This window comes from Theobroma umbraticum, unplaced genomic scaffold (assembly GCF_002168275.2).
Source record: "Theobroma umbraticum cultivar Fairchild unplaced genomic scaffold, ASM216827v3 scaffold_67.0, whole genome shotgun sequence".
Classification (NCBI taxonomy): domain Eukaryota; kingdom Viridiplantae; phylum Streptophyta; class Magnoliopsida; order Malvales; family Malvaceae; genus Theobroma; species Theobroma umbraticum.
In genome coordinates, this window is record NW_018397262.1 from 5,516,797 (window position 1) to 5,533,624 (window position 16,828).

The following is a 16,828-nucleotide window of genomic DNA, read 5'->3' on the forward strand; positions in this document are numbered from 1 at the left end:
AGAAGGTAAAAAAAAAAAAAAGAGCTTTACCATAATCAAAGAGAGATCAAATCATACAATTGAAGAAAGATCCTCTACCTCTTTTTTTCACTCAAATTCAGCCAAAACCCATTAAACCTCTTTATAAATCACTCTCAAATTACATAACCACCTTCTTCTTCTTCTTCGTCTTTCAATTCTTAAGAAGAACCTGAAACTTTTGGTGAAGTAACTGGAAACAGAGGCAAAAGCTGAGGCTCAGTGTCTCTGGGAGTTGACATAGGTGATGGATGCAAGTAAAAACCTTTCTCAGCTATAGCTTTCTCTTCCTCTGACGAATTCCCCAAAGAAGGTGAAGACTTGTTGAAAGGGTCTTCATTTAATGGTGTGACTGGGCTAAGAGCTAGCTTTGGGAAGTCAAGCAAGCTTGGAGACAAGATCTCTGTATTCCTCGGTGAAGAAAAACAGCTGCTGTTTGTAACGCTAGAAGGGAGAAAAGTGTTGATCATGAGGCTGTTTTTGAGGTTACTGTTTCTTCTCTCATAAAGTTTGAAATTTTGTTTCTTGGGAGAGTTGGTTTTGATGGGAGGTATAGAAAAGGATGATTTTGATGGTAATGGTGGATCTTGCTGCTGCTGCTGCTGCTGCTGCTGCTGATGATGATGATGTTGGTTTTGTTGTTGTGTTGGAGTTTTAGTGGAGGCCTGTTTAGCAGTTTCTGATGAGCCAGTGAGCATTTGGACAACCCGTTTGAAAGTAGTTGTGTCAGCTTGGACAAAGGTTGTTGGGTAAGGGTTGGTTTCAGATCTGGAGATTGGAATTGGAGTGAGCGGTGGGGTGTGGATTTGGACAACACCATTGCTGTTGTTTCCATTGCCATGTGGGGAGCTTAAAGGAGATGGGAGGTTGTTTCTGTTCTCTTGTACTAGCCTTGTTGAATTCTCCATTGATAGGTCTCTCCAGCAAGCTAGCACCCCCACAATCAAAGAGAGAGAGAGAGAGAGAGAGAGAGAGAGAGAAAAGGAAGGAAAGAAAGCAGGAAACTTTTGGGGTTAGTTTGGTTGGAGGAGAAGAGATGATGAGTGAAAAACAAGGCTTGATTGATGAGGAGAGGGAGAGGGAGGGGGAGAAGGTTGCTTATTTGTTTTGTTTTCTTGTGTTGTGGCAGCAACAAGGGGTTAGTGTATTCTCTCTCTCTCTCTCTCTCTCTCTTGTTAGTTTCCTTTTTTCTTTACTGCTTTCTCTCTCCCTCTATTGAACTTCCATGCTTCAGTTGGGGTTACTGAATTTAGCTTAGTTTAATATTAAAAAAAAGAAAAAAAAATACACAATTGGATTTTGGGATTATATAAAGATGAAATGGTATTGGTTGAACATGGAACTTCCTTTGGCCATTAGCATCTATGCCACCTGTGGCAAAGTATTGGAAAAGATATGAAAAATATGTAAAAATTATAGTTTTCTAGATATAAAAATAGATTGATAAATCTATAAATATAGAGAGCATTGGGCATTGACTTCAGAGCCCTGAACTACATAGTAAGAGTTGATGGGATTGGAGATGATGGGAACATTTTTGATAGAACACCACACCACCACCACCACCACCACCGAGAAGAACAAATTTTGTAGTTCCTGGCACTTGAGGCGCGTGTATTACACTGCCCAATACAAATTCAACATCCACTTTAGTGCATGTGGCTCGTTTTTGATGATTGATTCTGTCAAAATGTGGGTTCAAGGCCTTCCTTCAAGAGTTTCCCTCTTGAAGAACAACAAATTTCAACATGCACATTTTTGACTTAACCATAGTGAACCCAAATTTCAACATGGAAAGGTTATATGAAGAACAACAAAGGGTATTACTACTTTTATATTTTGCAAAGTAATTGTTAATATTTGACATAATCATTTCAAAGCACTAGAAATTATTCGTATCAATTTTTGACTTAACCATAAACAAAAGTGTTTTCTATCCAAAAGTTCAAATTCGAATCTCTTTTTTCTTAAAGTCAAAACCATACTTGAGAGTATAAAAAGAGCATGCGTTACAAATTAACATCGTAAGAACAAAGAGACAATCTTTGTATAGTGGGAGAGGGAATAAAATCAATTCTTGTATCTTAATCCTATCACAATTTTTGGTAATAACTTGCAATGTACAAATATCAAAAGCATATATCTTGAACTAATGTCAAAGACCTACCTTCATCCTTGGTTTTGATATTTTTTACAAGAAGTTTCACATTAATGAAGAGTTACATGAATGAATTCTGATATCACTCGTTACGAGTTTGTACTTTCAATTAAAAAATATATTCATTAGGTGAAGAAAAATTTTTTATTTATAAATTCAAGATTCATCTCATTTTTTATTGATATGAGATTTATGATATTTATTGGTATTATTTTTATTTGAAAGATGAAATATAATTTATCAAGAGATGGGACATGTAACAAAGTGGACCAAAACTAAAAATTCTCTTCGTGACATCATTTCTTGACTTCTACCACTTGTTTTTTGAAATTAAAAAACGACCAATTTGCTATGCCATAAACTAAAAAAAAAAAAAAACGTTTTTTGTCACCTTTTTTTGGCTTAAAAATACTAAACTTTCTCTAAATGAATCTGTTCGGATTCTCACTTTTGTCATGGAATCCCAATTTCCAAATTGTTGCATCCATGTTAGCATGGGGTTCTTGCTTGAATTAGCAGAAAAAATTATTATTTTATATTACGAAAATAGAGTTTTTAAACTTCGTAAGTAGATTTATAAGATCTCATATGTCGATCAAATATATAATTAGTAAAATTATCAACATAGAGTTTTTAAATTTCAATAACAGGGTTAGAAGTGTCATACTAGGTCTATTTATAAAAAATTAATTAATAAACACATGTCAACTTTTTTATATCCTTACGAGTTAATTTAAAAAATTTTTTAAACCCGTTTTGCGAAAGTCGGTGTATAAAATAATTTTTTCCCAAAAGAAATTATACAATGAGAGAAAAAAAAGGAAAGAGGGAATCGAATTCTCATTTATAATGGGAAAGATAAGGAAAAATATATATTAAACATATATGGAGAGGGGGAAAGCAAGGGTGGGGGATCAAAGTTCCATTATACCACAGCCTCTTTCTTCTTGAGAAGGGATCACATTCTTTATTTCACAGCCAAAATCATTATTGTCTGGACATTGTGGAGTGCCCTTACAGACCCCATTATATGCAAAACTAAGAAAGCATTGGATTAATTAGCTTAAAATAGTACAATCCTCAATTAAAGCACAAGCAACAAGCCTCAAAAAAGTTGGTCTCCCCCATCATATAATATCATTAGGGCATCATGCTCACACCTTCATACCATATGCAGCAAATTCTCCCCATCCATCCTAAGTTTCTCTTTGAGACTTTTCACTATCTTATTATAATAAAAGCTGCTTCACTGATTGCCAATTAATTTTAAGTTGACTTAAAAATTTAACATGATATCGAAATAGACACATGTTAAGTTCCTAAAAAAAAAAAGAATATTAAATTTTAAGTCGAATACCCGTCTTAAAAATTCAACAATATCAACCCTCGTATATTACATTTTTTCAATTAACTTAATAAACAGACAGATATCACATTAACATAGAAAGAGGAAGATAAAATTATAGATGAAACCGACCATGATATATCCATAGAATCAGTCTGCAAAACTATTTCATAATTTAAAAGTAAAAGAGAAACATTAAGGAAAAGGAAAAAAGAAAAAGAAAAGAAGTCTTCTTAGTAGGTCTATGAAATGACATGGATTTCAATGAGCACCAAGCAAAATTGTTAAGTTGTGAGATCTTTCTTTCAACTCAGTCCAAATGTATTGAAAGTTATTATTGCATGAGAATGATTGGGTTTTGCTTATTCTGAGCGTTGAGAAAGTTTATCAGTGCCAAATCCTTGTCAATGCAGTTGAAGTATATATAGGGCTAGAAAAACTTGACATCTTGTTGGTATTTAGCTACACTTTATTTTCCCTTATCTCTCTGTCTCCCTCAAAGCCCAATGTTTATCTTTTTTTGTCAGAATTTGTTAATGTATTCGAAATTTATATCTGAATTGTTTAAACTAATTTAACTATATGTTTAGGGTTTAATTATATTTAATTAAATTTTATTAATTATTTTATATTTTATTATATTGACATAACATGTTTATGTGTCATATTGTTTTTCATTTTTCACAAACTTGCAACGATCCAAAGATAATATCCATCCAAGTTCAAAGCTGGCTTTGTTAATTATTACCGTAAAGGGAAAAAAAACAACTTCACTCCAAAAAACAAAACCAGTGGTAATTAATTAGCAAGTCAAATTCATAAATCTCAAACTTATAACTCATCCAACATTCAAACTAAGGAAAATTCCCAGGAAGCTAGCAATTATCAAGCAGTCCCAACATAATTTAAGCCTTGAGTCGATAAGCTGTTGAATTGAATTCACTGAAATTTCCAGGAAGAAGCATATATATGTACAAAGGCGATTTAAATAAAAAAGATTGATTATCAAATTTGATTATTAATTATGAATAAATCGTACGTCGTAATGCCTAGAAAACTTAATAAAATAGGGGAAATTAAATAAAAAAATGTTGGGATTTCTTCGGCCGGCTTGACTTAGAATGCATAAAAAAGGGTAAGAAATAGGTGTGAATTAGGTGGTGGATTGATATGTTGGAATAGTACCAAACCTTTTATTTTGGTTGGGAATCCTACTTTTGATTTAATTTTGCTTACTCTTTGTTGGGACCGCTAAACTTGGTCTTCTTGTCCCTTACCTAACACTCAACTCAAGCCTTTCGTTTTTTAGCTAAGAAACCGGCTACTTTAATTCCCGCAAAAGTATTTCATACTTTGTCTTATATTAATTAATAATATAATATTTATTCAATAATAACGTGATATATTAATATAATATAATGATATAATTATATGATATTTTTAACATTTATATCAATATTATGTATATAATAAAAATGATAAATAGTAATTTAATAAATGATTGTTATTAAATTGTTAATTCTAAAGATCGATTTGATAAAATATATATATATAAAACTTTAATTGAATGTAATAAGTAAAAAAGTTTATTTGAATTTTTATAAATGGTTCAAGAGTTTTTTAAAGTATTATGCTTTAATTAATCGATTATTGCTGTTGACATTGAATTGATTATAACATAAGGGTATGGTTGTGCCTAGCAATTAAATAATTGTGAATTTAGAAAAAAGTTGTACTTTCTTGTCCTATTTTGGGGTATATTTTTCTTTTTTAGATTTTTTTGAATGAAGGGTCGTAATCTAAATTGTGGGGGGGTTTTTTTTTTTCTTTTCAGAAGAAGGTTTCTTTGGCTTTTTTAAATGACGTTTCAAAGTAAAATTTATAAGTTTTAAATTCAAACTTAATTTCAGAATCACAAGGAGGGTTTATATATATATATATATATATGTGTGTGTGATTGATGATATGATAACTCCCTTTTAATTTTTTTTAACCTAATCCAAGTAATTCTACTTATGTTTTACAAAAATTATTATTCTTCCTTGTCCAAATTTGGATTTTTTTTTTTTTATAAAAAGAAGCTATAGAAGAAAAAGACATTTGACTTCAATAGAATTAAATTTTTTTATGATTTCTAATAATAATAAAAAAAGAAATGTCAAAGTTCAATATTTTGGATCATATTAAATATTGAATACACCATTTCCATATAAAATAAGGATAAAATGAAGAAGTTAACTTCCTTAATATATATAATTAGGCACCCGCTTAGATTGATCATCTCGAAAGTGAAATGCTATTTATAGTCTAAGTAAAGAGTGTGAGAGTTCAATGGAAATCATTGAACAAGGATAGAATTTAATATTAGATATTGTTACGTGAAAATTACAAAGGATGATGATACTGATATTAAAAGATGATAATATATATATATATATGTATGTATGTATGTATAGAAAATTGGGTTTAAAGAGAACAAAGGAAGAAAGTTTCTTGGTGGGTGTGTGTTTTGGTTGGATCTATAAAACATTTTGATTGACAAGTGAAATGGGACGGAGGGAGGGGGGACCTTGACTTTTGTGTGCTCCCTTGATTACAAGAGATAAAAGAAAACACAATGGAAAATTGAGAGATAGAGAAAGGGAATTTGTCCATGACTTACGTGGTTGAAAGTCAAAGCAGCATGGTCCTACTGCCTACAGCTATTTCTTGCCTTCTTTGAGTTGCTCTCGACCATGACAAAAATGGGTTATCAACAGTTCTTGAGAAAAGAAAATATTAAGAAAAAAAAGAGAATGAAAAGTAAGGAAAGAAAGAAAAACAAAAGCATTGGTTTCTTATAGTAGTAGTAAATTTCCACTTGCTTAATGATTTGCATCATTGTATCTTCCATAGGCTTTAATTAAAATTTTCTCTCTTTTTATTGTTAGGAGATTTGACATTAAGGGGTATTTTATAGATATCATATTTAAAACATAACTTAATCGGTAATCATATTGCGTTATATTTTATGATATTATTATTTTAAATAATATCTGTATTACTGAATTATTGAATTTATACAATTATCTTCACTTAATGAGAAGTGTTTTCTTTTCTTTTTTTTTTGGGTTATTGGAATTCAATGCCACCTTCTGGAATATGTCTATTCTAGAATAGAATCCCAATTGTGATACCTAGAGTTGCCTCTAGGCTTCCATAATGCAGCCAAATTGAGTTTCAATTGGTCAATGGCAATTGGAAAAACAACAACACATGCACAGTTGTTTACTTTGAAGCACTTCTTTATCTAGGAGTTTCATTCAAACTCAACTTAGTCTTTGCTGACCTAATATATATGCACTAGGAAAGTGGGTGGGAAGGTAAGTAACCCTAGTTTTTTCCCACAATCCACAAATAGAAGTCAAGTATTAGCAAAAGAAACTTCTTTTGCTACACCGAATTGGTGGCCAGTATCTTTCATTCAGCAAGGACATGAGTTATTTTCACTTGCAAACAAGATTGATATTTTTAAGGAAATTTCTTTCCTCCTACTTGTTTATTGAAATAGAAAGGTTGGGTTTCAATCATATAAATTTTTTTTTAAGTCAAAATTTGGACCAAACTGGCCTTTTTTGAAGATATTGTTTAGCCCTTTTCAGAAAATAAATTCAGCTGACAAAAGCACTAACCAATTCTTCTGTTTAGATGATTGCAGCAATGCACAAAGTACACCAAAAAAGAAAAAGGAAATCTTGGGTTAAAGGCATAAAGCTTATGGAAACAAAATACAAAATAATTTATTTTTATTTCGAACAATTTTATGTACTGATTTCGAGAATTGGGTATCAGATTTTTAAATTGAAATCTCAAATTTTAAAGATGAAAAATGATATTTTCTTTTACTATATTTTCAATATGATTATTGTAATTAATCCAAAATCTTATGATATGGGAGCAGTGATTATCAGTTTAGAGAGTAGGGATAATGTTGTAAACTTGCTTATGAAATTGTCTAAATGTTATCCTGTTGGAACAGGTCTCTTCTCTTAGGGACATTAGAGACAACAGTGGGAGGGGACCACTTATAATCCATGTTACAAAGGTTAATGAATAGTGCTGACACTATAGCTGTCCTTCTTTAATTTTATGTTCTTCTTCTGTTTCCCTTTAAAGTCAAAAAATTTAATCATCATTCATCATGAGTAACATCAACGACATCACCACTGTTTGAAATTCCATTTAAGTGGGCTGTACTTTACAGCTTCTGGTTCTCTGTTCAATTTTCAAACTTATTTTAATTTTTTAATGAGTATTTAAAATTTGAGTTCAATGTTATTAAATAATTTAAGATTTATTTTATTTTTTTATATAATATTTATAATATTTTATCTCACTTAATTGTACAATATCATCGTTTCCTACTTATAGTTGGATTTTATCTTAACCTTATTATCTTTCAAACGTCCTCGTTACCTATTCCGATTCGAGTTTAACTTGACCTTATTATCTCTAATGAAGAATTTCATGTTAATGAGAAATTGAGTATGTTTTAATACTATTTTTCATATATATATATTTTTAATTTAAAAAATATGTCTATTAAATAAAAAATTATATATATATATATATATATATATATATCCAAAACTCATCCAATCTCTTTCTTATATAATTTTTAATTTGAGACTAAGAGATTCTGAATTCAAGTCTTATTAACAGCTTCTTTGTTGGTTTCTTCTTGACATGATTATTATGAAATACGACATACCTTATCCTCACTGTCTTCTTCTGAAATTTTGCACTTTTTATGGTACATAAATCCAAAGAGTTCATGCAAGCTTGGTTAAAGGATCCTAAAAAGGATCTTTATAGAAAAGCAAAGAACCTTTTATGCTAAAGTTGCTCTAGATTGTTGATGTTTCTTGTCGTAAATGCTCATTTGATCCACTCAGTAAACCATGGGTCATGGCCCATGGCCATGTGTCTTCCCCTTAGCAGGGCTCCACAAGCTTTGTGGCAGCAAGACACTGACCAGGTCCTATTGTCTAGGGGGAAAACGGATAAAAAGTGTAAGAACATACAAAATTGTGTTCTTTCTCTCACTCAAATGCATTTCATTTGTAGTAATGGTATTCATTGGCTTTAATACCTAGTTACCAATTCACCATTGAAGGAATCATAAGAGCAAGGAGTGTTCATGACAACTTAGAATAATATACAACCTCTGTAAGCAAAAATGGTTGCTATATTATCAACCAGCACTAAAGAGAAAACACATGAATGAAGAGTGCTTATTTTTGTGTTCACTAGATGTGAAAACCCTTTGCTTGGAACACCTTTTTGGATTGGACTGCTCACAGTTTCATGGAGAAACTAAGTTAGTGTTGCATCAAAGTGCTCGAGCAACATTCTTGAATTCGTTTAAGCAAGATTGGAGTATCTTCTGGCGCTTTTGGAGAGATTGTCGTTCGTTCTGCAGCACATCAATGGCGCCAGGAGCAACAAACATGTCCATGAACTTGTCATCATTCACTGCAAAGAGATCCAAGCCAAGTGCCACCACAAGCCTATCCCGGCTATCCAAATAAAGCAAAGAATAAACAAACTTTATTAGTTCCTTGGTGAAGTGAATAATACAATATGAGACTGCTCACTTCCTAGATAAATTGAAAAATGAACTAGAAAGTTTGAATGACTACTTACTTGAATCAGTTTCTCGTACAAAATGATCACTATACCAACATATTATTGTTACGAAATATTGGAAATCATTTATAACTTTTTATGCAGTTAATATATAAGTTTCATGCAAAAGTTGGATGAATCTAACATTAATCTGGTCCTTATGGTGCTTTACTGTAATCAGGAAATCCACCAACCCTGTATCCCTTTCAGCTTAAGGTATATATGTATTACCTACATGAATAATGATAAAAAGCAGAAATTGAAGAACTTACCATGGGGTCAAAAATCCAGAGTTTAATGTTGATGTCACACCGCGCTCAACAAGAACTTCACGTATCCGTGCAAAATGTTGTGCTGCTGATGAGCAGATTTCAGAGTAAGCTGAACTTGATCTTGAACCACTATCACCATTACCAAATAAGAGACTACTGCCATTATGAACTTTCAAATGTTCAGTATTTCTGTTGCCTGTCATTCTTGCTATACGTTTTCTGGGTCCAACTTCAATGCAATTTCCAAGCTCCTTCTTAACTCCAGCATATACCACTTCACATGGCTGGTCAGGAGATGGGGTCTCAGGCACAGTCAGTTGGCATTCTCGGAGAGCTTCTCTGTCTTCTGTGCCCTTTCCTGGTGTAGTTTGCTGTGCATTCTTCTCAGGATTTATGTTCTCCTGATCTCTCATTGTTGCATCATGGGATTCTTGCCCACCATCAGACAACTCGAGGCAAAATGAAGCAGCTGAAGCTTGGTTATATTTGTGATATGAGGTTGCACTTGAGCTAAAGCCTCCTTGAAAGTCATTCTCATAACAAACCTGAGAATATGGGCTTGTAACTGAATCAAGATGATGTCGAACTAGTTGCTTACACTGTTTGGCTAAATCCTTTATAAAGCGATTGTATGCATGCCTTAAGGTTGCATGAAACCCAACATAACCATCCATGTTTCCAGTTTTCCTCCCATCTGTGCAGTCAAAAGAAATAGGGTAAATGATCAATTAAGACACAATTCACCAATCAATTTGGAACAATCAACATTCCAAAATCCACTAGTCCAAAGAATAGGCAGATTTTACAAATTGATCATAGATTTAATGAACAAATGGCATCAGTTTTCTCCCATTGCCTTTTCCTTAATGAGATGTATTAAGACCACAGAAAAAATGATGATGGCTAAATATCTAGTGTGATTTGGTCTAGAGTGAATATACACCCCAAAAACATCTGATGTCTAAATTTGATGTCTAAATTTGAGAGCTTATACTCTTTAAGGAGACACAATAACCTTACATTATAAGGAAATCATAAAGGAGCTGGGTAAGAGATGCAATGCTCCATGCATATCATGCATGGGTTTATAGGAGTGGGATAACTAATATATTTTCTTTCGTGTCAGTAAATACCATCTTTTGGAGGATAATTACTCTCCAAAAATGATGGCTATAAAATTCTGTAAATGAAGGGAAAATGGCGGTCATCAACCATTATTAAAAAAGGAAACTTCAAGTGCTTCTTACATTCTGATTCCCGGCTTCGGTTCCTCTCTAGAGCAATGTCAAAAAGATTGCCTAAAACAAAGGCAAGTCGATCACAAGCTGTATCAAGAAGAGGAGCAAGCCATGATCGTGCAGCAGTGCGTGCAATTTCTGCAGCAGCCTCTGTAACTCCTCTACCCCCGCCTCGGCCAGCATGTGCAAGTAAGATATTTGCAACCTGTTTCAGGAAAATAAAACTATTTACCAGGTCATTGGTTATCAAACCCAAATGCTCAAACATCATATCCTGGGGCAAATTTCAACTTGTGAAATACCTACCTTCTCTCGTGATACCGGGGGACATTCAATAGAATATGCAGCACAGCGAAATTCATGCATTACTCTTTCAAAAGCAGCTCCGCCGTAAAGACGAAGAATAGCATTGGCAGGTTTTATATCAACAGTAACACCTGGCCAACTCCCAATCCCACTCTCTGATCTTTCCTCCTCTGTTGTTTTCCCCCACTGCTCTGGGGCAGGATCTGCTGCTCCATCAATCAAAACTCCCTTGAGCAACAAAGTAGGATGAGTTTCTTGTTAGTTCAAACCACAGGCTTTATGACAAAAGCAACAGTTAAATTCTAACAACCCAAATCTCGCATGATGACTCAGGTTGAGAAACTGCTACATATTAACCTTAGCTGAAGAACTAACAGAGAAATCTGATGCTACCAAAAGTTGGACCAATAATGTGAGTGGTCCAGTTGCAAAATGATTATTCATTACTAGAAGTGCAAATGATTTTCTCAAGTTGCTAAAATATCTTATGAGACTGTTTATCTGCACCAAATGAAAAACATGTCAGAGGGATGTCTAACCACGTGATTGCTGATAGAAGCTGCATGCATCATAGCTGATCTTCGAAGATGAGCAACATCAGAAGTGGCTTGAATTTTGGAGTCCATTCTTGCCAGCTCAATGTTGACTTCACTGCAGCGCTGCTCAAGCAATGCCAGAGTTGCTGGAGCAGCTTCTTTGTATCTCTTCTGAAGTTCTGATTCTAAATACTCCCTCAAAGAAGAAAAACCAATATAGGGCCTGAACTTTTCTTCATCATAACCTCCCTTGATTCCATCATTCAGATGACGTAAAACTTCAGCATCCACTTGGGATATTTGCCTACGGAATTCATCATTTGAGATTGTGTTCCTGTCCTTTGGCAACGCTACAAAAAATGGCCTAGTATTTTCTCCAAGATATCCACTTGCACTCAAATAACGATCCACTTCCCATCTGTCACTAAACTCCTGTTTTATTGAATTATATCACAATTAAATTCTGCAATTTCAGATACAGATTTCAATTACCCACACGGAGTCATACTATATCAATAAACAAGCAATGCTTATTTTTTCAGGCATGTGTTACTTCCAAGTTGTCCTGCATGTCTCAATCAGTCAATACAATAAGTTATAGGTAATATGTCAATGTAGCATCAATGTGTGTGCGTGTACGGTCAGCTCAAGGTTGCATCTCATAGAGGACAAAGCCAAAAGGAAAGCAAGAAATCTGTACCTTTAGTCTGTTATCAAACTTGGAGACCACAATTACTGTTCTTCGAAAGATTGGATCAATTTCACGAATGGCATCCAACCACAATGATGAGCACCATTCCACACTACTCTGCTGAAGGAACAAAAGAATACGATGGGGAGGACTAGCCAGTGACTTCACCATGGAAAGAATTTCCTGAGGCGTGTTCTCTGGTTCTCCCTTCTTTGCCTGCCAAAAAATTTCCAACCAGACATTTTGATTCATAACTAAAATTCTTATATTGCAGATTTCAAACAATCTAATTAGTTTTTCAAATGAATTGACAATCTACCTTTAAAACAAATCCTGGGGTATCGATGATGGTGAGGTTGGGACAATGTGCAAATTCAGCTCTCATTACAATTGGCTTAGGAGAAACTGAAGTTTTAGTCTTTTTCAAAAGGGCCTCAGTTCTCGACTTTATAATGTCTGCAATCGTTGATGCTGAAACAACTGGACTTCCATATTCCTCAGAATCTTCTTCCTGTTTTCAGTTGTCAATTTTAAGTATCAATGAAAAAGAGAAAGAGGAAACAAGGCAAAAATATCAAACTGCAGAAATGGAGCATTCATTCAATGAAAAACACCCAGATGCTAAAGAGAAAAACTTTTTGCTAGCAAAATAATTACAGTAATAAATCAAGATTCTTCACATCCAAAACATTAGAAATCCTTGGTAAATGGCTACATTCTTCAGAAAGGCTACGTTGGTTGTTATTTTCACTACTTGCTCTTTGCTTTCGACAAGATTGTTATAATGTAAAAGCAAAATCGTAATTGATTGAAAACACAACACCAATTTTAACAAACGAATTCTGTCTACATTCTATTATAACGAAAATCCTTACATTTGCATTATTAATTCTCCCAATTCATAGTATGTCTTTTTAGTATCCAATTTGCACTAATTCCATCCAAAATTCAACTATTCAATTTCTATAAATTAAACAAAATGGAAAAAGGAAAAAACTACCTGGAAGCGACAACGAGGCTCATGGGCAGAAGGGTCATGAACCATCTGCAAAATGAGAGGACGACGAGTACCCATCTCGACTTCACGCACATTGAAACGAAACCCAAGCAAAGCTTCAAGGAGAGAGCTTTTCCCATCGGATTGACCACCGAGAGCTACAATCTCCGGGATCGGAAGCTTCTCCCCGAAGGCCACTGCGGCGGCTTGGAGGCGGTTGTAGGCCTCGAAACGGGAGAGAGAGGAGGAGGAGGGGGAAGAAGAGTCATGTGAATGGTGGTGGGGATGGGATCTTTTGGATTTGTCTGCTGGGGTTTTTGTTGCAGTCGGGGTCGCCATTGAAGAGAGAAACTGAAGCAGAGGAATGGGAAAAATATAGAAGACGCGCTCGGAATTTGAATTTAAAATTTTGAGGGAATATATACGTTAAAAGAATTGTAGAGGGTTATGGATGGGCTTGGGTTGGATTTTGTATTGGGTGTTATGGGCTAGTTTGGCCCAGTAAGGTTTAGCTTGGGCTCAACATGGATCAGGTTTTGTGACATTTTGGGTTTTTTTATTTTTTATTTTGTAAAAAGTTTTTGATAATATACCAATAATTTGTTTCTTTTCATTTAAAAATCGAATATTCACTTTTCGTTATGTTTATGAATTTTTTTTTTTGGTTTTAGCTGTTTCTTATTTTGGAAATTTAATTTTCTTATATTTTAATATTTAATAACATTTAATGTAAAAAAATTAAAAAATATTCATAAGTAGAAATTGTAGACATTTGATAAAATGAAAGAAGATACTTATCAATCATTTTTTGGTTTAACGTTTTAAAAAACTTTTAAATTATTTTAAAAAATTTAAATAAATTTTTATTTTTTTATTACGTTCAATTAAACTTGTATATTTCTATTTTGAAAAAAATAGACTCTTATGATTAATGTTTAAATAACTACCATTAGTAAAAACATCACTTGTTATTTTACACTCATGTGAAATTGATGTGGTGTTAACGTAAACATTCAAATATTACGTGGTCATTTATCATATCATGTTATCATTCATTATGATGAGTCAGTATGTCACGTTAACGTTATAAAATATAAAAAGATTAGCAACGTTTTAAATAACGATAATAAGTAAACCGTTAGTTATAAAAACTTATTTGTTGTAAAATAAAAATATATGGATTGATTGAACGCAATGAAAGTATAACTATCTCTTTCCCTTCCTATACATCGAAAATCAAAGTACTTATAAGGAAAGTCAACATGCTCGATGAAAGGCATAATATTTAAAAAAAAACTCTTAAAGCTATTTAATAAAGTTTAAATAAATTCATATTTTTCTAATATGTACATTTAAGTGTTTTTGTTTTTATTTTAAATCAAATAAGCTTTTATAATTATCATTAGTCAAAACGTCACTTATTATATATTATATCACAAGGTACCGACGTAATATATTAATATGTCATAATAAATGATGATATGACATAATGACATGATTATATAATATTTTTCACTTTTTACATTAATATTATGTATACATAAAATAATAAGTGTTGTTTTGATTAATAATAATTAATTAATTGTTAATTATAAAAATTTATTAAATCTAAAATAAAAATATAAAATTTTAATTAAATACAATAAAAAAATAAAATTTTTCTTAAATAATACAGTGACCTTTCAGAACAATATGCCTTTACGACACTAGCAACAACAAAACCCATGAATTTATGGCATGGTCAATGCTAACATGTCACAGGTGGCAAAATCTAATTTCATTGAATTTTTAAATACTTAAAATGAAGGGAAAAGGGGAAATTTCAAAAGCAAAGCACGTGAAAGAGAACAAGGCAACCTATGAAAATGATCTGTAAAGTAACCCAAAATGGAAGTCCAGTGTCTGTCCGTGTGTGGAGAGCGACAGAGATGGAGGGAGTCGACCAATTCTTTAACCCCAAGACTGGTAATCATTATGTGCGGTTGCGATTTGTTTTTGGAAGACTTCCCTGATGGGGGGTGTGACATTCGTTCACGAGGAGGGAAAGCAAGCCTGCCCATGAGATTCAATGCTTGGTGAAAGAGTGAAGGGGGAAGGATTGTGAGTTTTGGACGCATTTCGTGGCGGAAAAGAGGATCAGCTGCACGTGTTACAACTCCCATGTCTCCAGCAATTCTTGCCTGCTTTAAGCTTTGACTCTTCGCACCTTGCCATAAGATCAATGGCTGCCTGCTTTTTGCTAGATTTCAGCTTTTAAAAACCCTCTTCCTTCTTTTTTTTTTCTTTTAAAAAAATTTGAAATGTACCATTTCGTATATCTCAATTCTCAAGGATTATAGTATCCCCTGCTTCACAAATTCTTGCCATTTCTTCATTCCCCACTTGATGTGGGTCTCATGTAATGTCAACACTTTAACTTCAATTATTTGCTCTACCCTTTGTTGCATAATGCAATACATGTGTATGATTAATGTGAACACTTACCACATGATGTGAGAATCAAATGTGATTAAAATATATTTGATAGGCAGTCTAGCCTATATATATATATATAAATTTTTTCAACTTATTTCCAATATTACAAGAATATAATCTTTCACCGACGAAATTAATTTTATCAGAATATTTGTTGATAGTTTTTTATTTTTGTAATGTGGGGAGAAATTAGATGTTACATTTCCTTTTTGATAAAAAAAACCCTATTTGAAAGGTATTTTTGGATATTAAAATTGTCTCTGATTAATTCAAAACTTTGAACTATAATGATTACTTTTATACTTATGTGCACATAGGCTATTTAATTAGGACTGGTGCTAGATGCAGAGCAATATTACTATTTGATCAATACAAAGAACATTTACTGAGGCCAATTTTTCCCCATTTTATTTGTCAAACATTTAATATTGGTCCTACCTAGAACCTAGACCACCAATTAGTTATATGCATTTAATTAACTCATTAAACAAGAAATTGGCCTGTTTTTAAATCTAGCGAAGACAGCACTTCCCTTCCCTTATATTATGGAATAATTTATCACAAGCTTGCAGCTTAAAACACCCTCTTAGCTTAGCTAACACTTGTGCAAAACCTTCACCTCCATTTGGAAGAATGGCTACCACCATTCTCAAGCTCACAGCCATTCTCTCCCTTACTGTTTCTCTCCTCCTATCTCTGCATCCTCAAGCAACCTTCTCGTTCCGAATCGAAGATGATGGAGATGATGGAGAAGAATACTACATGCTCGATCAACCTCTTATCATCCCTAACCTCCAATCAAAAAGCCGGTTCCTGTCACATACATTGAAGAAAGATAAAATTCGGAAAGGTACACATTGCGATCCCAATTCTTATCACAACATATGCAATGGCATCTCCGCCAACAATGGTACCAGCCTGCTATATTGCTGCAAGACACATTGTCGCAACGTTCTTCGCGATTGGAATAACTGTGGACAATGTGGCAATCGATGCAAATTTGGGCAGCATTGCTGTGGTGGAGTATGCACCAATGTTATGTTCAATGATAATCACTGTGGCAAGTGTGACAAGCAATGCAAATCGGGAGTTAAGTGTGAGTTTGGAAGCTGTGGTTATGCTTAG

At 33.3% G+C, this 16,828-nt stretch overlaps 2 protein-coding genes and 1 pseudogene across 2 annotated transcripts; 1 reads left to right on the top strand and 2 right to left on the bottom strand.

Moving 5' to 3' along the window:
- Window positions 1-6: 6 nt before the first annotated feature.
- LOC110419335 (VQ motif-containing protein 4 pseudogene) lies at window positions 7-1,385 on the bottom strand (annotated as a pseudogene).
- A 7,226-nt stretch (window positions 1,386-8,611) lies between these two features.
- On the bottom strand, window positions 8,612-13,582 carry DRP5A (Dynamin related protein 5A). Its single transcript, XM_021432542.2, has 8 exons — window positions 13,232-13,582; window positions 12,551-12,742; window positions 12,241-12,447; window positions 11,544-11,972; window positions 11,005-11,232; window positions 10,708-10,903; window positions 9,461-10,154; window positions 8,612-9,079 (listed from the first exon to the last, which is right to left on the bottom strand). Exons 1-8 carry the CDS (start codon window positions 13,565-13,567, stop codon window positions 8,893-8,895), a joined length of 2,469 nt encoding a protein of 822 aa, XP_021288217.1. The 5' UTR covers window positions 13,568-13,582; the 3' UTR covers window positions 8,612-8,892.
- Window positions 13,583-16,336: 2,754 nt separating this feature from the next.
- On the top strand, window positions 16,337-16,828 carry GRI (Stigma-specific Stig1 family protein). Its single transcript, XM_021433083.1, has one exon. The coding sequence runs from the start codon at window positions 16,337-16,339 to the stop codon at window positions 16,826-16,828; it is 492 nt and encodes a 163-aa protein (XP_021288758.1).